Source organism: Pristiophorus japonicus, chromosome 11 (assembly GCF_044704955.1).
Source record: "Pristiophorus japonicus isolate sPriJap1 chromosome 11, sPriJap1.hap1, whole genome shotgun sequence".
NCBI classification, from domain to species: Eukaryota; Metazoa; Chordata; class Chondrichthyes; family Pristiophoridae; genus Pristiophorus; species Pristiophorus japonicus.
The window spans coordinates 90113194-90138816 of NC_091987.1; the positions used below are offsets into that span (position 1 = coordinate 90113194).

General features: G+C 45.4%; 1 protein-coding gene and 1 long non-coding RNA gene across 3 annotated transcripts in view; both read left to right on the forward strand.

The window, feature by feature from the left end:
• chd1l (chromodomain helicase DNA binding protein 1-like) overlaps positions 1-25623 on the forward strand; it is a 142044-nt gene that overhangs the window by 110633 nt on the left and 5788 nt on the right. For both annotated transcript variants that reach the window (XM_070893717.1, XM_070893718.1), the window contains 3 exons: positions 6742-6856; positions 9426-9534; positions 16446-16668. In XM_070893717.1, coding sequence (XP_070749818.1) covers positions 6742-6856; positions 9426-9534; positions 16446-16668 — 447 coding nt within the window. The remainder of the gene's footprint in view (positions 1-6741; positions 6857-9425; positions 9535-16445; positions 16669-25623) is intronic.
• LOC139275795 (uncharacterized) lies at positions 16737-18818 on the forward strand. Its single transcript, XR_011595756.1, has 3 exons — positions 16737-17615; positions 17819-17980; positions 18403-18818. It is a non-coding gene; the product is annotated as an uncharacterized lncRNA (long non-coding RNA).

The following is a 25623-nucleotide window of genomic DNA, read 5'->3' on the forward strand; positions in this document are numbered from 1 at the left end:
TTCTCAATCCACATCAGCACACTACCCCCAATCCCATGTGCTTTAACTTTGCACATTAATCTCTTGTGTGGGACCTTGTCGAAAGCCTTCTGAAAGTCCAAATATACCACATCAACTGGTTCTCCTTTGTCCACTTTACTGGAAACATCCTCAAAAAATTCCAGAAGATTTGTCAAGCATGATTTCCCTTTCACAAATCCATGCTGACTTGGACCTATCATGTCACCATTTTCCAGATGCACTGCTATGACATCCTTAATAATTGATTCCATCATTTTACCCACTACTGAGGTCAGGCTGACCGGTCTATAATTCCCTGTTTTCTCTCTCCCTCCTTTTTTAAAAAGTGGGGTTACATTGGCTACCCTCCACTCCATAGGAACTGATCCAGAGTCAATGGAATGTTGGAAAATGACTGTCAATGCATCCGCTATTTCCAAGGCCACCTCCTTAAGTACTCTAGGATGCAATCCATCAGGCCCTGGGGATTTATCGGCCTTCAATCCCATCAATTTCCCCAACACAATTTCCCGACTAATAAAGATTTCCCTCAGTTCCCCCTCCTTACTAGACCCTCTGACCCCTTTTGTATCCGGAAGGTTGTTTGTATCCTCCTTAGTGAATACCGAACCAAAGTACTTGTTCAATTGGTCCGCCATTTCTTTGTTCCCCGTTATGACTTCCCCTGATTCTGACTGCAGTGGACCTACGTTTGTCTTCACCAACCTTTTTCTCTTTACATACCTATAGAAACTTTTGCAATCCGCCTTAATGTTCCCTGCAAGCTTCTTCTCGTACTCCATTTTCCCTGTCCTAATCAAACCCTTTGTCCTCCTCTGCTGAGTTCTAAATTTCTCCCAGTCCCCAGGTTCGCTGCTATTTCTGGCCAATTTGTATGCCACTTCCTTGGCTTTAATACTATCCCTGATTTCCCTAGATAGCCACGGTTGAGCCACCTTTCCCTTTTTATTTTTACGCCAGACAGGAATGTACAATTGTTGTACTTCATCCATGCGGTCTCTAAATGTCTGCCATTGCCCATCCACAGTCAACCCCCTAAGTATCATTCGCCAATCTATCCTAGCCAATTCACGCCTCATACCTTCAAAGTTACCCTTCTTTAAGTTCTGGACCATGGTCTCTGAAATTACTGTTTCATTCTCCATCCTAATGCAGAATTCCACCATATTATGGTCACTCTTCCCCAAGGGGCCTCGCACAATGAGATTGCTAATTAATCCTCTCTCATTACACAACACCCAGTCTAAGATGGCCTCCCCCCTAGTTGGTTCCTCAACATATTGGTCTAGAAAACCATCCCTTATGCACTCCAGGAAATCCTCCTCCACCGTATTGCTTCCAGTTTGGCTAGCCCAATCTATGTGCATATTAAAGTCACCCATTATAACTGCTACACCTTTATTGCATGCACCCCTAATTTCCTGTTTAATGCCCTCCCCAACATCCCTATTACTGTTTGGAGGTCTGTACACAACTCCTACTAACGTTTTTTGCCCTTTGGTGTTCTGCAGCTCTACCCATATAGATTCCACATCATCCAAGCTAATGTCTTTCCTAACTATTGCATTAATCTCCTCTTTAACCAGCAATGCTACCCCACCTCCTTTTCCTTTTATTCTATCCTTCCTGAATGTTGAATACCCCTGAATGTTGAGTTCCCAGCCCTGATCATCCTGGAGCCACGTCTCCGTAATCCCAATCACATCATATTTGTTAACATCTATTTGCACAATTAATTCATCCACCTTATTGCGGATACTCCTTGCATTAAGACACAAAGCCTTCAGGCTTGTTTTATTAACACCCTTTGTCCTTTTAGAATTTTGCTGTACAGTGGCCCTTTTTGTTTTTTGCCTTGGGTTTCTCTGCCCTCCACTTTTCCTCATCTCCTTTCTGTCTTTTGCTTTTGTCTCCTTTTTGTTTCCCTCTGTCTCCCTGAGAGAAGGTCACTCTGTGACCAGTTACCTTTATTACCAAGACCTCAAGTGATGAATGTGGGTGGAGTTTCCCCTTTTATACCTGAAAGTCCAGGTTAGGAGTGTCTCCCACAAGTTCACCCCCTTGTGGTCAATGTTCTCAAGGTGTACAATTTAGGTCAGCTTAAACATGGGTTATAATGATAGTAGAATACATGACATCACCTCCCCCCCCAAAGTCTTATTGGGATCACAGGTTAAGTCTCTCTGGTGGTTTCCGCTCCCTTGTGGAGCGCCTGAGTTGGGGCTCCGGTTGTTGGGCGCTGGCCTGAGTGTCTGCTGTTTGTGGTGCCTCAGGCCTGTCCAGACTGCCCACAGTGACTGGGCTCTCCTCCACTTGGTTCCGGTGTTCGGTCACCTGTGGTGGAGTAAACTCTATGTCGTGTTCTTCCTCTGCTTCTTCTATAGGGTTGCTGAACCTCCTTTTAGTTTGATCCACGTATTTGCAGCAGATTTTTCCGTTGGTAAGTTTAACTACCAAAACCCGATTCCCCTCTTTGGCAATCACAGTGCCTGCAAGCCATTTGGGCCCTGCAGCGTGATTAAGAACAAAAACAAGGTCATTGCCATCAATACATCGCGTCCTCGCATTCCTGTCATGGTAGTCACATTTTGACTGACGCCTGCTCTCAACAATTTCTTTCATAGTAGGGTGTATAAGGGATAACCTGGTTTTGAGCGTCCTTTTCATTAGCAGCTCTGCGGGTGGAACCCCTGTGAGCGAGTGTGGTCGGGATCTATTGGCCAACAGGAGGCGTGATAAGCGGCTTTGTAGGGCACCCCCTTGGATTCTGAGCATCCTCTGTTTGATTATCTGCACTGCTTGTTCCACCTGGCCGTTTGAGGCTGGTTTGAACGGTGCCGTTCTGACATGGTTGATTCCATTGCCTGCCATGAAGTCCTGGAATTCAGTGCTTGTGAAGCAAGGGCCATTGTCGCTGACCAAGACATCTGGTAGACCATGGGCGGCGAACATTGCCCGTAGGCTTTCTACCGTGGCAGAGGATGTGCTTGAATTTAAAATGGCACACTCAATCCATTTGGAGTAGGCGTCTACTACAACCAAAAACATTTTTCCCATCAAAGGACCTGCGGAGTCCACATGGATGCGTGACCATGGCTTGGCCAGGGGCTAAGGGGGGCTTCCCTGGGTGTGTTGCCCAGCTGAGCACACGTGTTGCACCTGCGAACACAAAGTTTCAGGTCTGCATCTATCCCTGGCCACCAAATGTTTGACCTGGAATTGCCTTCATCATGATAATGCCCGGGTGCTCATTGTGAAGTTCTCTAATAAACACATCTCTGCCCATCTGGGGCATGACTAGTTGGTTTCCCCACAGTAGGCAATCGGCCTGAATTGAGAGTTCATCCTTGCGCCTATGAAACGGTTTAAATTCCTCAGGGCATGCCCCGTACGTGGCTGCCCAGACCCATTCAGGACACATTTCTTAACTAAAGACAGTAGCGGGTCTTTATTTGTCCAGACTTTAATCTGACGGGCTGTCACAGGTGAGCCTTCGCTTTCGAAAGCTTCAACAGCCATGACCATCTCAGCAGCATGCTCAGTTGCCCCCTCAGTGGTGGCTAGTGTGAGCCTGCTGAGAGCATCGGCGCAGTTTTCAGGGCCCGGTCTGTGCTGAATTGTGTAGTCATAGGCGGCTAACGTGAGTGCCCACCTCTATGCGGGCCGATGCATTCGCATTTATGGCCTTGTTGTTGGCCAAAAGGGATATTAGGGGTTTGTGATCTGTCTCCAGCTCAAATTTCCTGCCAAACAGTTACTGGTGCATTTTTTTTCACTTCATGTACACATGCTAGCGCTTCCTTTTCTACCATCCCGTAGCCCCTTTCTGCCTGGGACAGAATTCTGGAGGCATAAGCTACCGGCTGTAACTGACCATTGGCATTCACATGCTACAACACACACCCGACCCCATAGGACGACGCATCGCACGTTAAAACAAGCTTCTTACACAGGTCATATAACGTTAACAGTTTGTTGGAGCGTAACAAATTGCGTGCTCTATCAAAAGCCCTTTCCTGGCTGTCCCCCGAGATCCAATCGCGACCTTTGTGTAGGAGCACGTGTAGCAGCTCTAATAGCGTGCTCAATTTGGGAAGAAAGTTACCAAAATAGTTCAGGAGCCCCAGGAACGAATGCAGCTCTGTCATGTTACAGGGTCTGGATGCTCTCTGGATCGCTTCCATTTTGGACGCAGTAGGTCTGATCCCGTCTGCTGCTACCCTCCTCCCAGGAATTCTACCTCTGGAGCCTTTTTCAGTCGCAGCCCTACCCGGTCCAGTCTGCGTAGCACCTCCTCCAGGAATGCCATTATCGGTGGCGTCCTGGTGTATGAACTGTATATGTGCTCCACATGAACTCGCTGAACTTCCCCCAGTATTCATTTGGCCTCGTAGGGCTTACATCGGGCCCGTCCTCCTCGTACATCAACCTGGCTGCAGCTTTCTGCACGTACACACCAAGTGACCGCTGACGTTGCAATTTCTGCAGGTATATTGTTGATACCTGCAAGCTCTGGCTGGGTGTTTTCCTCCACACCTCCAACATGAGCTGGAGGCCCCGTTGTTGGAAACAAAACGTCCATTACCAGTCGATCGTCTCTGACTGTCTCTGTAACTGTCCTTAAGCGCACCATTAACAGGTGTTGATGGCCCCATTACTGGCCGCATTGTCCATTGCGATGGCATGAATCGCCGTTCAGCTAGCCATTGTCTTTGTTGAATTCCCACTTTGGGTTCGACGACATGCTGGGGCATGTCCGATTGCCCTTGTCTGCCTAGAGAACTGTGTGCAGCGTTAACAACGTTGACTCCCTGGTCGTTTGCTGCATTTGAGCCAAGATTTTTGTCATACGTCATTCTGGTCTCTTCCTCCCCTGAGATAAATGTCTGGGTTATGAGAGCCGCCGCTTCCAAGGTCAAGTCTTTGGTCTCAGTCAGTTTCCTAAAAACCCCAGTGTGCCTGATGCCCTCAATAAAAAAAAGTCTCGCAACATCTCCGCTCTGCATGCATCTGGGAACTTACATAGGCTCGCCAGTCACCGGAGATCTCCCACGAAGTCTGGAACGCTTTGCCCTTCGCACCGCCGGTGCGTGTAAAACCGGTGTCTCACCATGTGCATGCTGCTCACCAGTTTAAGGTGTTCCCCGATCAACTTACTGAGATCTTCGAACGTCTTGTCCACCGGCTTCTCTGGCGCTAGAAGGTCCTTCATCAGGGAGTACGTTCTGGATCCACAAACCGTCAGATGAGCCCTGCGTTTGTCGGCCGAATCCTGTCCCAACCATTCCTTAGTGACAAAACTTTGCTGTAGTCTCTCAATAAAGTCGTCCCAATCATCACCAACACAGTACCTCTCTTCTGTCCTGCTAGTGGCCATGCTTGCGTGGTTTAAATGCCAGTTTCTCGTCGCCAATGATATGTCCTTACTATACAGTATAAATGCACACGAGGCCCATACTTGAGAGAAGATCACTCTGTGACCAGTAACCTTTATTACCAAGACCTCAATTGATGAAGGTGGGTGGAGCTTCCCCTTTTATACCTGAAAGTCCAGGTTAGGAGTGTCTCCCACAAGTTCACTCCCTTGTGGTCAATGTTCTCAAGGTGTACAACTTAGGTCAGCTTATACATGGGTTACAATGATAGTTGAATACATGACACCACCCCTAGCCCTGGTCGAATGGGCTGCCAAGGCGACGAAGATCGGACTCGGGCTTCCTTCCCTCCCTCCCACTAAGCTCATGCTCCCACCCCCACCCCCGCTCCACGTTCGCGTCAGCGGGACTTGCCCGCCCGCCCGGCATTTTGCTGGGGGCGGCCCCACCCGAAGTCTTCGATGGCCCGGCCCGGTTTCTATGTCCTCGGCGGGGCATGTCCACCCTGCCCAAAGTCTCTGGCACGGCCCGTTCAGCCTCCCTCTCCCTCCTCCCGTCTGTCTGTCTCTCTCTCTCTCTCTCTCTCTCTCTCTCTCTCTCTCACTCTCCCCTCCCCCCCTCCCTCCTCTCCCCCCTCCTCTCTACCCCTCCCCTCCTCTCTCCCCCCCTCCCCCTCCCCCCTCGCTGTCAGAAAGATAGAGGGACAGAGAGAGAGAGAGAGAGAGAGAGAGACACTGCAGGGCGGGTGGGCCCTGTTCTGGCACACTGTTGGAGGGCTCCCGGTGCTGCAGTCAGTGAGTAGAAACTTAATTTTTTATTTATTGATAGATTTATTTTTTTTTTAATTTTATTGGTTGATTTATTTATTATTGATGATGGCTCTATATTTGTAAAAGTGAAGTGTTTAATGTTTGTAAAACTCCCTTTCCCCCCCACCCCCCACCCCCCCCCCCCCCATCTCTCATTCACTACGCCTGATTTATAAGTGTAGGCAAGGTTTTTCTGAGTGTACAAAAATCTACACTTACTCCATTCTAAGTTAGTTTGGAGTAAGTTTTCGCTGCCTAAACTTTCAAAACAGGCGTAAATGGCTGGACACGCCCCTTTTTGGAAAAAAATCTGTTCTGCAATGAAACTATTCTAACTCACTAGAACTGGAGCAATCTAAATGCCGAGAATTGCAATTTCTAAGATGCTCCATTCTAAACCAATTGCTCCAAAAAAAATAGGAGCAACTCAGGCCGAAACTTGAGCCCTTGGGTTCAGATTATTCATTTTGTACATATTTAAACAGTTAATAATGCCCATGATCTAAATATCTTTAACCAAAAGACTGTTTTTCTAGTTGGCATTGATAGTTGCCCAGCAAAGAGATCGTTCCAACAATCTCTCTGGAATCAAACTGACAGCTTTAGAAGAAGGACTGAAAAAGCTCCACGGAGCTGCCAAGAAAAGAAATGGTATGTGAATGAAGTATATCTTGTGAGGCTACATTTAAACTACCAATGTAGCATCAAGGCAGAAGGGTTTTGCTTTGCACTGACATTTAAGTTATGTGCAAATCTGGAGTCACAGAGTGAAGTGGAGTCTCACTCAGCTTTGCTTCCTGAGTCAGGTTGTGCCCTGACTGTGGATTTACATAAGAATTTTAGTATGTATGTGAAGTGAAATGGCTTCAACAGCAACACTATGGGCTGAATTTTCCGGGGTGGTAGAGGGCGTGATCGGTGGTGGATCGGGTGGGAAAGTTGTTATTTTTGACAGCAGATCAGGAACCTGCTGTCATCTCGCTACCACGTGCCTTTCCCACAGGCGTATCTGTCATTGTGGTGCTGACCCGACCTGTAACGGTGGGCGACCCAATTGAGATCATTATCAGATGATTGACAGGCACTTCAGAGCCTTTTTTCACTTTTAAAATTTCCCTGCATAGCCACGGGATTCACTTAGCTCGGGGACCACTTTTGGCAACCTGAGGCATGAGTTCTGTGGCTATTGTTCCAGCTGATTACCTGACAGCATGGAAAACAAACCAAAATAAAAACATGTTGATTATATTAGCTAACAGATTGATGGAGATTCTGTTCTACTTGAAAACCTAATGATAAATGTTAATTCAGAAATTCCTGAAGGAATGTATGTGCTACCCTGGAGGGTGAGGAAACTACATTTTCACTGGTCATTCTGTGCTGTTGACTTCCAACTCAACAGTAATTGCAGTGAATTGATCTGCACTTAAAAAATGACATATACCATTTAAATACATTTTTGTGTTGTTTCTGGTCAGGTTTTTCTTACAAATACTGTAACTGTGGGTTACACATTAAATCATGTTATCAACTGTAACAATTTCATTCTCATCACCCATTTAATTGGTTCAATTTGCTTTCAGTCACTGAACGTAACTAATTTAATTTTTCAGTCCGAGACTTTAGCATGAATTTCTGCGGAGGTTCTCTCACTTGTCAACGGAAGAGCTACAGAAATCCCAGAAACACATTGTAAGCACCACATACAGTGTTTGTCAGGATTTCTGCTGTTCTTCCGCTGAACTTCCATAAGATTGTAAATCCAACAGTTTACAATTACATTTGAAATTTGCTTAATTTTATTTATTACCGATACACATACATCCTTTATTTGTACCAGCTACTGATACACAAGTCTATAAATTTGTGACTAAAGCACCAATAACTTCCCAATGAATGTTCTTTTTAAGAATTATGTTCTTGATTGTATTTGCAGATGGCATATTACTTAATGATAATATTTAAATATTTATTTGGCGCTCATATATAACTTTATTATATTATTGTAGAATAAGAATTCATCATCCACTATGTTAGAATAAACTTATAATTTAATGTGGCCATGGTCCCTTTAAGGATCCCAGCTGAAAACACGGCATGAATGACATCACCAGACTCACTCCATCACATTTGGCCAGGTAACACGCTGGGCAGGCTTAATAGGCCACATTAAGGTTTCAATTTCTACAGTGGGATGGAGCCAGTAGCAGGGTCGCGACCCGCCATGGACACTGGCTGCACCGGACCTGCCAAGATAAAGAAAGTTCCGGCCTATGGTTGTAGTGTAAATGAAGCATAGATTTTACAGCACAGAAACAGGCCATTCAGCAAAACAGGTCTCTGCCAGTGTTTATGCTTCACACGAGCCTCCTCCCACCTTATTTCATTAGTCTAAGATTATTTTACTTACACTCGACTAATTAAAATATGACATTTCTATTAAGCAATCTAAATGACTTCGAACTCACTAGCTATCATTCACATGTTGTGAAGAAAGCTTATTCCCACAATGTATAACATTACCTAGCAATTAAATACAACCCACTGGGATTGTGCTATAACTTTTGGCTCTAAAGAATAAAAAAACTCTGTACATTTTGGTATTTTATAATCATATAATTTGATGCAACAAAGGAAAATTACATCGTCTGTCAAATGCTTGGATTTTTTTTTACTGTGTTTGAAAGTAATTGAAAATTCCTCTTTAGTTTTTAATGCATCACAATCAGTAAAGAAACAAAAGTGCTAAGAGGTTTGAATATTTCATTTAAAGCTTCCTCAATGCAAAACATAGTCTGCTCCTACTATTACAGTATTTTTTTAATGCTTAAAGAATTTGAATTATCCAATAATTTGAATTAAGCAACATGAGTAAAATGGGAGTTTAATGTTTAAAAGTTGAAATTCAGTAATTTTAATTAACTGAATGAGTAAAGTAAGAGGAGTAAACTAATTGCTACAAATAAAAAAAAAATGGATTTTATTTTACTTAATTTAATGATGCTTACTGACTGCAAATGGCAGTGGTTAAATTTAAAACTAGTGTATATGTTAAACTGTGTTGAAATGTATTTTGTGACACCACTATGACTGTCTTTTTCTACTTAATCCTCTTCAAAAAATGTTTACCATGCATTTTTATTTATTAATATTGTTATACAATTGCATGCACAATTACATTTTAACATTATGTATTTGAATCATGTTTGATTCTTTTTAGCAAGTGTGCATCTCCCACGAATAGGACATACTACCAAAGGATTTAACTGGTATGGCACCGAAAGACTTATTCGGAAATACCTTTCATCAAGAGGGATAGCAACGTACATGTATCCTTGTGTTCTAGACAGTGATGTGTATTGCTTATTTTACAGGATAAGTCGCAGGTTTTTTAGTTTCCTGGACTAACATTTTTTTAAATCTCAATGTGAGTAGAGGCACCATCAGCAAAAACTTTCATGGACTGCATGTAAATTATGCTCCTCAAAATAGTACTTTTAGGTTTATATTGAATTCTTAGGGACACAAATATAATGACTGAAATTCGAAAGTGGGCAAGTCTTATGATATTGCTGATGTTATGGTACTAATTGAATGTGATTTTTCTGTAATTCTCTGGTTCCTGAACTTGTTTCTAAGCCCCTGCTTTAGCCTGATATCTGAAAATTCCCTGCCCACCTTGGTTTGTGGATTTAACACATCCAGGCTCAAGCTGCAGGAATTCCTTTCCATTCAGTCTTCAACCCAGATCTAAAAATACATAAGGTGGGAGGTAAAGAGAACAGGGAGTAAATATTTCCCTGAAAAACATCAATTGCAGTTTTATACTGATCAATGAAGCCACTATCCCAAGCAACGAGGGGTGGAAAGTACCAAATTCAGAAAATGGAAAATAATTAAATATTTTAAATATATAAAAAAGGCGATGAGTAAATTCAAAAGGAAATGGTAAAAGCCTCATGAGGCATTTAATCGAACCAAGGTATCACATTTTGGGATCGTTTGGCCATTTTTCCACAGAAAGGATTTAGAATAAAAGTTACTAAGTGTTATTTGTAAAACATACGGTGAAATTGGATGGTGCCTGCTTGCCGGCATGAACTAGGCACAGTGGTGAAGTCCTGCGCTAGAATGAGTAGGCCCAAGACACACTTGATATTAGGCCTTGGGCCTCATTTAAATTTGACTGGTGAGCTGTGGGCGCCTGCTATGCATGCCAGCAGAGCATTGGTGAATTAAGCGTGTTTAAATTTCAGGTCACTGCGACACTGGCAGCAGCCCTCGGATAAGGAGGCGATTTCCCCCCCCCCCCCCCCAAATATACTTTATTCATAAAATTTGTCAAAATACATTACATTACAATCCAAATATCATATTTCATATAGTACAATACATTTTAAATGTAGTATATGGCGCTCCATATACAGAAAGGTTACATGTACACTTACATTAAACATTTTCTAAGACTTCTAGCCCGAGGAGTTTTACATTGGTTTGAGCCCCTCGGTATACAATGGCATGACGGCCTTAAACTGTGGTCTTTCCACATTGAGCCTTTGCAGCGGCTGCACCAAGTTTTAGTGCATCCCTCAACACGTAGTCCTGGATCTTGGAATGTGCCAGTCTGCAACACTCGGTCGTGGACAACTTCTTACTCTGGAAGACCAGCAAGTTTCGGGCAGACCAAAGGACGCCTTTCACCGAGTTGATGGTTTTACAGCAGCAGTTGATGTCTGGGAACAGTCCATAGAGCACAGATTCTCGACAGAAACCACTGCATCTCTTTCCAGACCTTCTTTGCAAATGCACATTGTGGAAGGAGATGGATCCCCACCGAGTCTGGTCCCCACTGCAGCCGCCTCGAGGACATCTCACTAGGTACTGAGATACCGGGTGTGCATGAAGGATCTGACTGGGAGGGGCTTTCTCACCAGCAGCCAAGCTATGTCTTGGTGCTTGTTTGAATGGTCGGACGATGAGGCATGCTGCCAAATGACTGACAGTCTGCTTGGGGAACCATCCGACAGGATCCACCATCTTTTTCCGTAGGGCCGGAAGGACCTTACCTGCAGACCACTGCCTGATTGACTTGTGGTCAAAGGTGTTTTTCTGCACAAACATTTCTACAAAGGACAGGTGGTTCGGCACGGTCCAACTATATGGAGCATTCCATGTCCGTGTGGCCAGATCTATCCTTCACTACACCGGGGATAGATTTTTTTTTTTGAAATTCGTAGCCAATCGTTCCAATTCTTTGTCAAATCACAAACGCCAGAGGTCACCTTGCACACATCAAGGATCACTCTGCGCCAATGCTCTTAGCCAAAAGGCCTAGAGCCACTGCACCATTCCTGGAAGTACTGCAATACCAGGTTCGTGCCATGGAGGTGGATGGGTCAGGCCCCCCACACACCTCCGTGGAGGTGGATGGGTCAAGCCACCCCACCCACCCCCACACCGGGGATAGATAGAACCTCAGCACCTAGTGACACTTGGTGTTTGCATACCAAGGCTTTCTGCACAGCTTGATGCATGCACACAAAAGGTGGCCATCAGGATGAGGGTGACATTGGGTACGATTTCCCCCACTTTATCTGGACATTTGTACATTGTGTCCCTGCGGATACGGTCCATTTTCGATCTCCAGATAAATTGGAAGATGGCTCAGGTGACTGTCGTAACGCAGGAGCTGCACCATGTACAACAACAGCAAGAACACCTCGCACCTGATGACCAGGTTCTTGCCCACAACAGTCCCAGCTTTTGTCTCACCTTGGCGAAACGCTCCTCTTAATTCTTGGTGCGTGTCCTGGCCCCTCCGCACCATATTCGCAGCACCTTCAGGCAGTCTAATCTGACTGTGAAAGGGACAAAGAATCAGTCGGCCCAAAGAACATGGCCTCGCTTTTGCTGCAATTTACTCTGGCCCCCGAGGCCAGTTCAAACTGGTCGCAAATGCTCATCAATCTGCAGACTGACAGTGGATCCAAGCAAAAGACGGTGACATCGTCCATATACAGGGAGGCCTTGACTTGAGCACCTCCGCTCCTGGAATCGTCAGCCCTCTTATACCCGTATTCATCCTGATGGACTCGACAAAAGGTTCGACACAACACACGAGCAAGACAGAGAAGAGAGGACAGCCTTGCTTGACTCCAGATTTGATTGGAAAGCTTTCCGATTCCCACCCATTGATTAGGACTGCACTACTGATGTCTGTGTAGAGCAGTTGGATCCATTTGCGGATTTCCCCCCCCCCGCCGAAAACACCATTTTGGAGAGCACATCCATCATGTACATGTGCGATATTCTATCAAAGGCCTTCTCCTGGTCCAAGGTGATTAAGCAGGTGTTCACACTCTTGTCCCGTACGTAGGAGATTGTATCCCTGAGCAGCGCAAAGCTATCAGAGATCACTAGCTCCAGAACAGACTTGACCCTATTAGCGATAACCTTTCACACAATTTTGTAATCCACATTGAGCAACGAAATGGGCTGCCCATTTCTGATCTCTTCCCTCGCCCCCTTCTGCTTGTAGATGAGGGTGATGATACCTTTCCTCGTGGATTCGGACATGCTGCCGGCCAGAAACATACTCCTGCACACTTCCAGCAGGTATAGGCCAATCCAGTTGTACAGAGCCGAATACAACTCGACCGGTAAGCCGTCGCTTCCATGAGTTTTATTCGTCTCGAATGATTGTCCTTTGTCAGCTCATCCAGAGTTAGCGGGTGATCCAGACTCTCCCACTTGCTGACATCTAAAACCTCGGAGCTAGATGGCAGGCTGGACTGGGAGGCCATGTTGTTTGTGGGCTTCATGTCGTACAGTCTGGCATGAAAGGATTTGCTGATCCTTAGTATGTCAGGCTTCGAGGACGCTACAGATCCATCTTCTTCCTTCAGGCTGTTGATCACAGAGCTCTCTCTGTGTACCTTTTGTAAGAAGAAACACGAGCACATCTCATTCTGCTCTACGGAGCAGACTCTGGACTGGAAGATGATCTCGGAGGACTCTGAGGCAAAGAGCGAGGCTTGCTGGCTCTTCACCTCGGAGTTCCTGCCTGACATCCACTCCCCAGTCGACTGCAGCAGGAGCAGATTCTGCATGCTTTTCTGGAGTTGCCTTTGAGGATGAAGAATCTCTTGATGTTCACCTTGATCGTTTCCCACCAGTACTTCGGGAAATCAGAGAGGGATCTCCAACCATTGTAATCCCTTTTGAATTCAGCAGCTTCACGTTCAGCCTCTATAGCCCCCTGCTAACTTTCTGTGGGTGACATTTGACCAGTAGGAGGTCGTGGGCAGAGAATATGTCAGTGGATCTGACCGTGAGAGCTTGGGACACAAGCAGGAATCTATTCTGGAATGGATGGATCCATCTGGTCTTAACCAGGTGCATCCACCCGGCGCTCTGCCTGCAGGGTTGCTGAAGATGTCGCACAGCTTGGCGTCCTTTACTGCTTCCATCAGGATTCTGGACGTGGCGTCCAGGAGGTGATTAGGTGAGGGTCATGCGGTGGCCAGCAACAGTCTTCAGGACTGCTGTGAACCTAGGAAGGGTACTCCTGTTCCTCCCGGCTCCACATTCAGGTAAGTATTTTTTTTTTTTAAACTTAACAATTTGATAGTGGTCTTCAGCAGTCCCGTTAAGTACCACTGGTTAGGAAGCATCATGTAGACATGGTTATCCTGAACACAGCAGGCCTAATTTCAAGAAGGGGACCTGAAACAGGTGTTAGACCCCTATTTGCATAACTTGCTGCAAAATAAATCAAGCAACTTAATGATTCGCATCAAGTCTAGTCTCCCCAAGTGTTTGCTCGGTTATCTTCAGAGAGATTAAAGATATATTTCTGGATGCCTCAGAGCATATTTATGATTATTCAATGCTTCTTACAATTGATTTGTCAGACCTCAAATGTTAAAGGGGAAGCAAATCACTCCAGCAGTAGCTATGGAGAAGGTGCATTCCACAGAAGACAACCAAAAACTTTTAGGCTGTAATTTTCCCGTTGATGCGCATGTGGGTTTGGGGTGGGTCGGCAGTAAAAATGCAGAAATCGTGAGCACATTGGGAACCCGCAGTCATCCCGCCCCCCTCGCGCATTTAATTTGGGCGTCTTTGAAGGCGTGACAAGGACTCGATCGGCAGAGGTGGGCCACCTCATTGAAATCAATACAGACCCTTAGAATGATTTTTATACCAGCTTCTGAGTTTTATTGCAAGAACACAGAACTCGCAGAGGTTGGGTACATAGAATCATAGAAATTTACAGCATAGAAATTTACAGCACAGAAAGAAGCCATTTCGGCCCATCGTGTCCGCGCCAGCCGATAAAGAGCTATTCAGCCAAATCCCACTTTCCAGCTCTTGGGCCGTAGCCTTGTAGGTTACAGCACTTCAAGTGCATATCCAGCACTTTTTAAATGTGGTGAGGGTTTCTGCCTCTACCACCCTTTCAGGTAGTGCGTTGCAGAACCCCACAACCCTCTGGGTGAAAAACTGTCCCCTCAAATCCCCTCTAAACCTCCTACCAATTACTTTAAATCTATGCTCCATGGTTGTTTACCCTTCTGCTAAGGGAAATATGTCCTTCCTATCCACTCTATCTAGGCCCCTCATAATTTTATACACCTCAATAAGGTCTCTCCTTGGTCTCCTCTGCATAAAGAACACAAAGCCAGCCTATCCAATTTTCCTCATAGCTAAAATTCTCCAGTCCAGGCAATATCCTTGTAAATCTCCTCTGTATCCTCTCTAGCAATCACATATTTCCTGTAATGTGGTGACCAGAACTGCACGCAGTATTCTAGCTGTGGCCTAACTTGTGTTTTATACAGTTCAAGCATAACCTTCCTGCTCTTGCCTTTATTAGTCGAGGCATAGAATACAAGTATTTCGTATGCCTTGTTACCCACCTTATCTGTTTGGCCTGCTACCTTCAAGGATTTGTGGACATGCACTCCAAAGTCCCTTTGTTTCTCTACACTTCTCAGTGTCCTATTATTTAATGTGTATTCCCTTGCCTTGTTAGCCCTCTCCAAATGTCTCGCCTGTGAAGGGGAGGCAGAAGCTCAGTGGCCATTGGCAAGTTCATTCAATGACAGCTGGGAATAGCACATAAATACTTTGCTTGGGAAGGCAGAGTGATGGGGATTTTGGTGACATTCACATCAGGATGAAGGTGAGTGTGGCATTGCACTCACCTTTCCTGACCTCATCAGATCATTGAATCTCTTCCTGCACTGGATCCAGGTCCTCCTCACGACCTCTCTGCTGCTGACCACCTCTGCTATTTCCAGCCAGGCCCTTTTGGTATCTTGGGGAGGTCTCTTGTGCCCATCTGTCGGGAAGAGGATCTCCCTGCAAGCTCTTACTGCCTCAACTAGAATATGCAGCGTGGCATCTGTAATGCATGGTGTGGCCAGCCCTCTGCCTTTGTATATTCATATTTTTCACTTACAATAACTCCAACCTTTCCAATGCTCCTTTCACATTCCTTTACCAACTTCAAATGAGTTTGTGCAAGGCTGCTTTAAACATGGGAATGAGTCATTGATGAAGTAATCACACCCACGCCCTATAATAGGGCTGGGAAACACGCATGTCTGATTTAATTGGGCCCATTACACTAAAGTCGCTTTGAAGAGCAGGTTGATCAAGACATTGCGTTCTCGACACGCTAAGCGGCAAGCACGCACCCGACCCGACTCAGAAGTTAAAAATTCCGGCCTTAGTATGGAATTCTTAGTAACTTGTTTTGGAGCCACTTAAACATGGTGATAGGTTTCCTTACATGCCAAACACTTGGCTGACCAAAAAATAAATTCTTAGATTGCCAGTTATTATGTGCCTTTTTAACCATCAGTTTCAGGAGATGTAGGGAACAGGTAATACAGCTGCCTGCCTCTCAGCTACGAATGGAGCATGTGAAAAGAAGATGTAGACAGGGAGAAGGAAGCAAAACAAACTTGAGAATCTCACATTTAGAGGTATATAATATCTACAATTGACTTGCCATTTGATGAGATGTTGATGGATTTTTTTGTGTACACAAAAGAGGAAGAAGTCAATCTTGTCCATTCATTGAGCCTTCTAGACTCTTAACTGAGTGCACTTTGTGATTTGATAAAGCACGTGGTAACTTTTCGGTTAAGATGCTTTTAGTGAACTCTGTATTGATTAAACAACCTAATTTAACTTTTCCAAAGATTAATTCCTTTACAAAATATACCAGCTACTATTTCAAAAGACATCATGCCTCCGCATCTGCTTCTGGATCCTCAGTCTCTACCATCAAAATTTCAGCAAATGAGGAAAAAACGAGCAGAAATAGGACAGAGGGCAGTGCTACAGAACAATCAACAGAAAGTTCAGCCATTCTACCAAATTTCATGTCGGGAGTGAGTGTTTACTTCTTCAATGTATCAGACAAGAAGAAGCTGAGCCGTTATTTGATTACATATCCTTTTTCTTTAGATGGGATGAGTAGTCTGATGTATTGTGCTCATTCTCTCTCAACTATTTTTTTTAGTTTTCAAAATAATGGCTGTCAGCATTGCTGAAGTAACTATTTTCCAATAATTAAATTGTGCCCTTTCAATTTCATTGAATTAGCCTTATAGGTTAGTGATGAACAATCTCAATTGTGACTGAATTGTGATTTACATTTTAATCCTGTACTGAGAATTTAGAATGGGATTACAACATGAGATTTTATTTTTGTATATACATTTTGAAATCTTAGGGTCCGAAATTGGTCAATGCATAAGGTCCGCCCATTTCTCGGCAGAATGTCAGCGGTGCATCGCTTCATACCGCCGAGACCGAAGAGGACAAAATTGGTTGATTTTTTTTTTGACGTTATGTTGGCGATCTGCAGCGGGCGGTATGTAACCCAGTAGTCAATCCAGATCGACTTTCTCGTCGATGGACAGTGCGGCACTGAACAGAAGCGATTTTGGGGGTCAGGAATCACCCGCGCATGCGCAGTGAGTTGAAGGGGAGAGAAAGAAGGAGCAGCAAGCTAGTCGATGGGCAGTTACTTTAAAAACACATTGCAGAGTCAAAAAATATTCATAACTAATAATTCTATAGTTTGAAGAATAAGACACAGTTTACAAAGCAAAAATCATAACAGAAATATTATGGAAATGTTAAAAAAAATCCAAGCGCAGGAACATCGAAAAGGACGGGAGGTTGAGGGCAAGACGGAGTTACCTGCCATTCTCGAGAATATCACAGAGAAGTACTCTGAGCTAATGAAGGATGGTCGTGGAAAGCCCCCCCAAAGGAGTACAACAGGATATGGGACGAGATCGGGGAGGCTGTATCCTCCACAAGTACCATGATATGCACTGGCGAAAGGTGCAGTAAGAGGTGGAACAACCTGGTGAGGGTCGCAAGAGTAAGTAATGATTTTATTTCTGCACCCCCCATGTGCCATGTAAATGTAGGTTCAGCGTCACACGGATGATTTTATTTATCTTAAGGTTATGGCAATGTATTCTTCCTGTCAGGCAATGACAAGAGGATCAACACTGTGTATGTGTGTGTGTGACCCTGTGTGCGTGCGAAGATTTTTACTTTCATTTACTTTACTTTCTGCAGAAGAAGACATCTGCAATAGTAGCCGATCAGCGGTGTACGGGGGGGGAGGACCCACAACCCAAGAGCCTCTGAGTGAAATCGAGATCTGTGCCCTGTCCCCAGTTGGGGATAGCAACCGTGCCACCACCAGCATTGGAGCTGACCCACTCACACAAGAAGATGGTAAGTTGAATACAATCCAGTCTGTGTTGCGGTCCTCTCATGTCATGTAATGTAACTATAATGTTAGCCTCATATGACATACTGCAATGTTGGAAGCATGTAACGCAATGCATATATGTATTTTCTGTCTGCGATATGTAAGCGCGGCAAACCAGCCCCACCGACCCCTTCCCTCGACGAATGTCTGTCCCAGCTGTAACAGGGTCTGTGGCTCTCGAATCGGACTGCTCAGCCATCAAAGAACTCACTTTGGGAGTGGAAGCAAGTCTTCCTCGATTCCGAGGGACTGCCTATGATGTAGTAATGCAGTACTGCAGCAGTGGTGGACATTTAAGTAAGACTGCGATAAGTCACTGTACTATGTACTCAGGTAACGCTGACCCTGGTGACAACCATTTTTAAATGTTGTTTTGTACTTTCAGACTCAGACGATTCAGACACACCGACACAGAGAGACCAGATGACAGACCCACTGCCTCCACCTCAGGTGTCACCCAGCCCTCTCCCGACTTCACCACTGGCAGAGATGAGGAAAAGGAAGAGCCGATGATCCTGGAGCCATTGGAGGTGGAGGTGCAGGTGGAGATGGAGGAAGATACACCAGCTCCATGTGGGCCAGCTGGAACATCCTCCACCATGGAGTCTGTATTCAGGGGACTCCCCCATGGCTCCTCTGATTCTGTGGGACCAAGTGGTGTGCAGCAAGGCACCCCCAGTGTTGCAGCGTCTTTGCTGCAGCGACGGAGGTTGGTGCAGGAAAGGTCGGTTGCTGTAGGCGTGTACCAGGACACGGTGCGTCTGTCACAGGCCAGCATCGACATAGATCGAGAGCCGCTCAAGGCCATGACTATGATAGTCGCAAACATCGTGGCTTTATCAGAGCAGCAGTCGGAGTGATGGAGCGGACTGCCAACGCCATTCGACGGGATCTGGACATGGCGCGGAACCTCCCCCTTGCCATAGTAGTCACCTGAGGGTGGGGAGCTGACATCATCTTCCAGCCCTGAAGCCGCGCCTTCCACATCGTGAGCTTCTCCTGAGGCCTCATTTATTGCGCCTGCAATGTCTGACCCCCAACGACAACAACAGCACTCTGGGTGCGGTGCTGCTTGGTACCACCACTGGGAGGTCCAGGCTCTGGGGCAGTGGGAAAGGGAAGGGCGGGAGTAAGAAAGGGGGGGAATAGTCCCAGCGGTGATGTAGCACGCGGTCAAGGACAGGGTCGAGGTTGTGGTCGAGGACAGTAAAGGGTCTTTTGTTCCCAAAACGCAGCTCTCCACATTAAAGCAAAGCGTTCATTTATAAACCTTCTCACATCTGGTTCCTCCATTCGACAAGTAGTCGGCAATATAGGCCGAGATAGTACAGGCCCCATTCTTTTTAAATCTCCACAATATGCCTTCTATCTTAATAAGTTACTCAGTAGCAATAAAATTACCTTTTCCGCTCTAATTCGCACTGTAAAGTCACTGTTCACCTCTGAAATAGAGGTGCTGCTTTAGCTGACAGTTCCTGATTTCTAAAATGGTGGATCCGTACACTCCGCCGATTCCCGCCCACTTAAGATTGCGTAAAACCACCTTTTCCAGGACGGTATGCAGCTCCGGTGGTATGTCGGTGGTATGCGATGAAAATCGTACATTTTGGGCGGTATGCGGGCAGTCCTGCATGGCGGACGGTGTGCATACCGCTCGACGGTATATCAATGATGAATATTCCGCCGAGCGGTATGTGGGTGTTCATTGACCAAAATCGCATTTTTGGGCGGAAGTGGGCGGTATGTCAACCAATTTCTGGCCCATAGTGTTTTGCTAATTTATTCTATGATTTTGTTATCCCAATGTACTTGATTTGAATTTACTTTGCAATCAGTTTGAACATTTTCCTTGAATTAGAGCATAAATGGAGGTAAGGGAGCATTAGAAACATAGAAACATAGAAAATAGGTGCAGGAGTAGGCCATTCAGCCCTTCTAGCCTGCACCGCCATTCAATGTGTTCATGGCTGAACATGAAACTTCAGTACCCCCTTCCTGCTTTCACGCCATACCCCTTGATCCCCCGAGTAGTAAGGACTTCATCTAACTCCCTTTTGAATATATTTAGTGAATTGGCCTCAACTACTTTCTGTGGTAGAGAATTCCACAGGTTCACCACTCTCTGGGTGAAGAAGTTTCTCCTTATCTCGGTCCTAAATGGCTTACCCCTTATCCTTAGACTGTGACCCCTGGTTCTGGACTTCCCCAACATTGGGAATATTCTTCCTGCATCCAACCTGTCCAAACCCATCAGAATTTTAAACGTTTCTATGAGGTCCCCTCTCACTCTTCTGAACTCCAGTGAATACAAGCCCAGTTGATCCAGTCTTTCTTGATAGGTCAGTCCCACCATCCTGGGAATCAGTCTGGTGAATCTTCGCTGCACTCCCTCAATAGCAAGAATGTCCTTCCTCAAGTTAGGAGACCAAAACTGTACACAATACTCCAGGTGTGGCCTCACCAAGGCCTTGTACAACTGTAGCAACACCTCCCTGCCCCTGTACTCAAATCCCCTCGCTATGAAGGCCAACATGCCATTTGCTTTCTTAACCGCCTACTGTACCTGCATGCCAACCTTCAATGACTGATGTACCATGACACCCAGGTCTCGTTGCACCTTCCCTTTTCCTAATCTGTCACCATTCAGATAATAGTCTGTCTCTCTGTTTTTACCACCAAAGTGGATAACCTCACATTTATCCACATTCATCTGCCACGCATTTGCCCACTCACCTAACCTATCCAGGTCACTCTGCAGCCTCATAGCATCCTCCTCGCAGCTCACACTGCCACCCAACTTAGTGTCATCCGCAAATTTGGAGATACTACATTTAATCCCCTCGTCTAAATCATTAATGTACAATGTAAACAGCTGGGGCCCCAGCACAGAACCCTGCGGTACCCCACTAGTCACTGCCTGCCATTCCGAAAAGTACCCATTTACTCCTACTCTTTCCTTCCTGTCTGACAACCAGTTCTCAATCCACGTCAGCACACTACCCCCAATCCCATGTGCTTTAACTTTGCACATTAATCTCCTGTGTGGGACCTTGTCGAAAGCCTTCTGAAAGTCCAAATATACCACATCAACTGGTTCTCCTTTGTCCACTTTATTGGAAACATCCTCAAAAAATTCCAGAAGATTTGTCAAGCATGATCTCCCTTTCACAAATCCATGCTGACTTGGACCTATCATGTCACCATTTTCCAAATGCGCTGCTATGACATCCTTAATAATTGATTCCATCATTTTACCCACTACTGAGGTCAGGCTGACCGGTCTATAATTCCTTGCTTTCTCTCTCCCTCCTTTTTTAAAAAGTGGGGTTACCTTGGCTACCCTCCACTCGATAGGAACTGATCCAGAGTCAATGGAATGTTGGAAAATGACTGTCAATGCATCCACTATTTCCAAGGCCACCTCCTTAAGTACTCTGGGATGCAGTCCATCAGGCCCTGGGGATTTATCGGCCTTCAATCCCATCAATTTCCCCAACACAATTTCCCGACTAATAAAGATTTCCCTCAGTTCCTCCTCCTTACTAGACCCTCTGACCACTTTTATATCTGGAAGGTTGTTTGTGTCCTCCTTAGTGAATACTGAACCAAAGTACTTGTTCAATTGGTCTGCCATTTCTTTGTTCCCCGTTATGACTTCCCCTGATTCTGACTACAGGGGACCTACGTTTGTCTTTACTAACCTTTTTCTCTTTACATATCTATAGAAACGTTTGCAATCCGCCTTAATGTTCCCTGCAAGCTTCTTCTCGTACTCCATTTTCCCTGCCCTAATCAAACCCTTTGTCCTCCTCTGCTGAGTTCTAAATTTCTCCCAGTCCCCAGGTTCGCTGCTATTTCTGGCCAATTTGTATGCCATTTCCTTGGCTTTAATACTATCCCTGATTTCCCTAGATAGCCACGGTTGAGCCACCTTCCCTTTTTTATTTTTACGCCAGACAGGAATGTACAATTGTTGTAATTCATCCATGCGGTCTCTAAATGTCTGCCATTGCCCATCCACAGTCAACCCCTTAAGTATCATTAGCCAATCTATCTTAGCCAATTCATGCCTCATACCTTCAAAGTTACCCTTCTTTAAGTTCTGGACCATGGTCTCTGAATTAACTGTTTCATTCTTCATCCTAATGTAGAATTCCACCATATTATGGTCACTCTTCCCCAAGGGGCCTCGCACAATGAGATTGCTAATTAATCCTCTCTCATTACACAATACCCAGCCTCCCCCCTAGTTGGTTTCTCGACATATTGGTCTAGAAAACCATCCCTTATGCATTCCAGGAAATCCTCCTCCACCGTATTGCTTCCAGTTTGGCTAGCCCAATCTATGTGCATATTAAAGTCACCCATTATAACTGCTGCACCTTTATTGCATGCACTCCTAATTTCCTGTTTGATGCCCTCCCCATCATCACTACTACTGTTTGGAGGTCTGTACACAACTCCCACTAACGATTTTTGCCCTTTAGTGTTCTGCAGCTCTACCCATATAGATTCCACATCATCCAAGCTAATGTCTTTCCTAACTATTGCATTAATCTCCTCTTTAACCAGCAATGCTACCCCACCTCCTTTTCCTTTTATTCTATCCTTCCTGAATGTTGAATACCCCTGGATGTTGAGTTCCCAGCCCTGATCATCCTGGAGCCACGTCTCCGTAATCCCAATCACATCATATTTGTTAACATCTATTTGCACAGTTAATTCATCCACTTTATTGCGGATACTCCTTGCATTAAGACACAAAGCCTTCAGGCTTGCTTTTTTAACACCCTTTGTCCTTCTAGAATTTTGCTGTACAGTGGCCCTTTTTGTTCTTTGCCTTGGGTTTCTCTGCCCTCCACTTTTCCTCATCTCCTTTCTGTCTTTTGCTTTTGCCTCATTTTTGTCTCCCTCTGTCTCCCTGCATAGGTTCCCATCCCCCTGCAATATTAGTTTAACTCCTCCCCAACAGCACTAGCAAACACTCCCCCTAGGACATTGGTTCCGGTCCTGCCCAGGTGCAGACCGTCCGGTTTGTACTGGTCCCACCTCCCCCAGAACCGGTTCCAATGCCCCAAGAATTTGAATCCCTCCCTGCTGCACCACTGCTCAAGCCATGTATTCATCTGCGCTATCCTGCGATTCCTACTCTGACTAGCACGTGGCACTGGTAGCAATCCCGAGATTACTACTTTTGAGGTCCTACTTTTTAATTTAGCTCCTAGCTCCTTAAATTCTTTTCGTAGGACCTCATCCCTTTTTTTACCTATGTCGTTGGTACCAATGTGCACCACGACAACTGGCTGTTCTCCCTCCCATTTCAGAATGTCCTGCACCCGCTCCGAGACATTCTTGACCCTTGCACCAGGGAGGCAACATACCATCCTGGAGTCTCGGTTGCATCCGCAGAAACGCCTATCTATTCCCCTCACCATCGAATCCCCTATCACTATCGCGCTCCCAATCTTTTTCCTGCCCTCCTTTGCAGCAGAGCCACCTACGGTGCCATGAACTTGGCTGCTGCTGCCCTCCCCTGATGAGTCATCCTCCCCAACAGTACTCAAAGCAGTGTATCTGTTTTGCAGGGGGATGACCACAGGGGACTCCTGCACTATCTTTCTTGCACTGCTCTTCCTGCTGGTCTTCCATTCCCTATCTGGCTGTGGACCCTTCTCCTGCGGTAAGACCAACTCACTACACGTGATACTCACGTCATTCTCAGCATCGTGGATGCTCCAGAGTGAATCCACCCTCAGCTCCAATTCCGCAACGCGGACCGTCAAGAGCTCGCGGCGGATACACTTCCCACACACGTAGCGCCCAGGGACACCGGAAGTGTCCCCGAGTTCCCACATGGTACAGGAGGAGCATATCACGTGACTGAGCTCTCCTGCCATGTCTTAACCTTAGATACCCTTAAATTGGTAATAACAATGTTACAGTTCACTTACTGATATAAAAAAGAAAAGAAAAGCTACTCACCAATCACCAGCCAATCACTTACCCCATTGGCTGTGACGTCACTTTTTGATTACTTTCTACTTCTATTTTGCTTTCTCTCCCGCTGTAGCTGCACCGGTACGCTGGCTCTCGATCTCCCGCTGGGCTTTTGATAGGTCGCTCCCCTCTCACCAACTGCCGCTGGCTCTCGATCTCCCGCTGGGCCTTTTATAGGTCGCTCCCCTCTCACCAACTGCCGCTGGCTCTCGATCTCCCGCTGGGCCTTTTATAGGTCGCTCCCGCGTCTCACCAACTGCCGCTGGCTCTCGATCTCCCGCTGGGCCTTTTGATAGGTCGCTCCCCTCTCACCAACTGCCGCTGGCTCTCGATCTCCCGCTGGGCCTTTTATAGGTCGCTCCCCTCTCACCAACTGCCGCTCATTATTGGAGAACAAATAAAATGTAGTGTAGAGCTTCTTCTATATTACTCAATAAATATGCCTAAACCCTCACACTTCATAAGAGGACTCTGTTGTATTGGAGAAATCAACATGATTTCTATATTTTCCCACAATGTGCCTTTTCTCAATGAAGTATTTCCAAATAGAATACATTTTGGTGTCCACTCAGAACACAGCAAGAATCCTGAAATGATTAAAATCTATTTTTGGACTTTGGCTTCAAATGGATTTTAAACCAGTTTATGTTGGCAATTGGTTATAGTTACAACAGTGTTCCATTTCAGTGAGGCTCACCAGCAGGAGTAAGTTGAGCCATCCAAATGCAGAAGCCAGTAATAATCACATCACCATTGATCATTTCAAGAAGCTGCAGCAAAGAAGCCCTTGAACTCTAAGTAACTGGATGCTAATGCCTCTACTAAAACTTACTGGAAAAGGGCAAACTAACCAGTAAGTAATCCAAGGATGTCCAGGTTCATGAATTTAAATTATATCCTGTGGTGGAGAAGACCATGAGACAAGCGGCTCTAAATTTGTCTCTGTCGATGTCCTTCTCCCACCTAGAACTAGGATGGAGAATCAGAGTTGGATGTGGTCCTTTGTTTCCCTCTGTAGACACATCAGACTTTTCCTTTTCCCACTTAGACTGATTCATTCTGCTCAAAAGAGTTGGAAAGTATGACTTTTTAAATTTTCAATTACTAGCTAATGGTATGACCACTCTCGGACAACCATGTTGTGCCAAAGTATTATCACTTTGTGCTGCAGACCCATACCGATTATGAATTAGATTAATATTGCCTCAGATAATTTCACATTGGGATCCTTATACCCATATATCAATTTAGGTTGAAGAACGGAACAACAAAAACAACATGCATTTATATAGCACCTTTAAAGTAGAAAAGTATTCCATGGCAGTCCACAGAGGCATAAGAAAAAAATGACCCTGAGCTAAAAAGGAGGGATTGTGAAGGGTGAACAAAAGCATAGTCAAAGAGATGTTTTTTAAGAAGAGTCCTAAAGGAACTGAGGAAGGTGGAGAAACAGAGGGCTTTATAGAGAGAATTACAGAAATGGGCAGCTGATGGGGGATTGGAGATGGTAGCCATGATGGTGGACAGATGGGTTAACATGAGTTTTTTTTGAGGGGGACGGGCAGGAATGATGTGTTTGAAAGGTTGGAGGACAATGACTGAGAAGAAG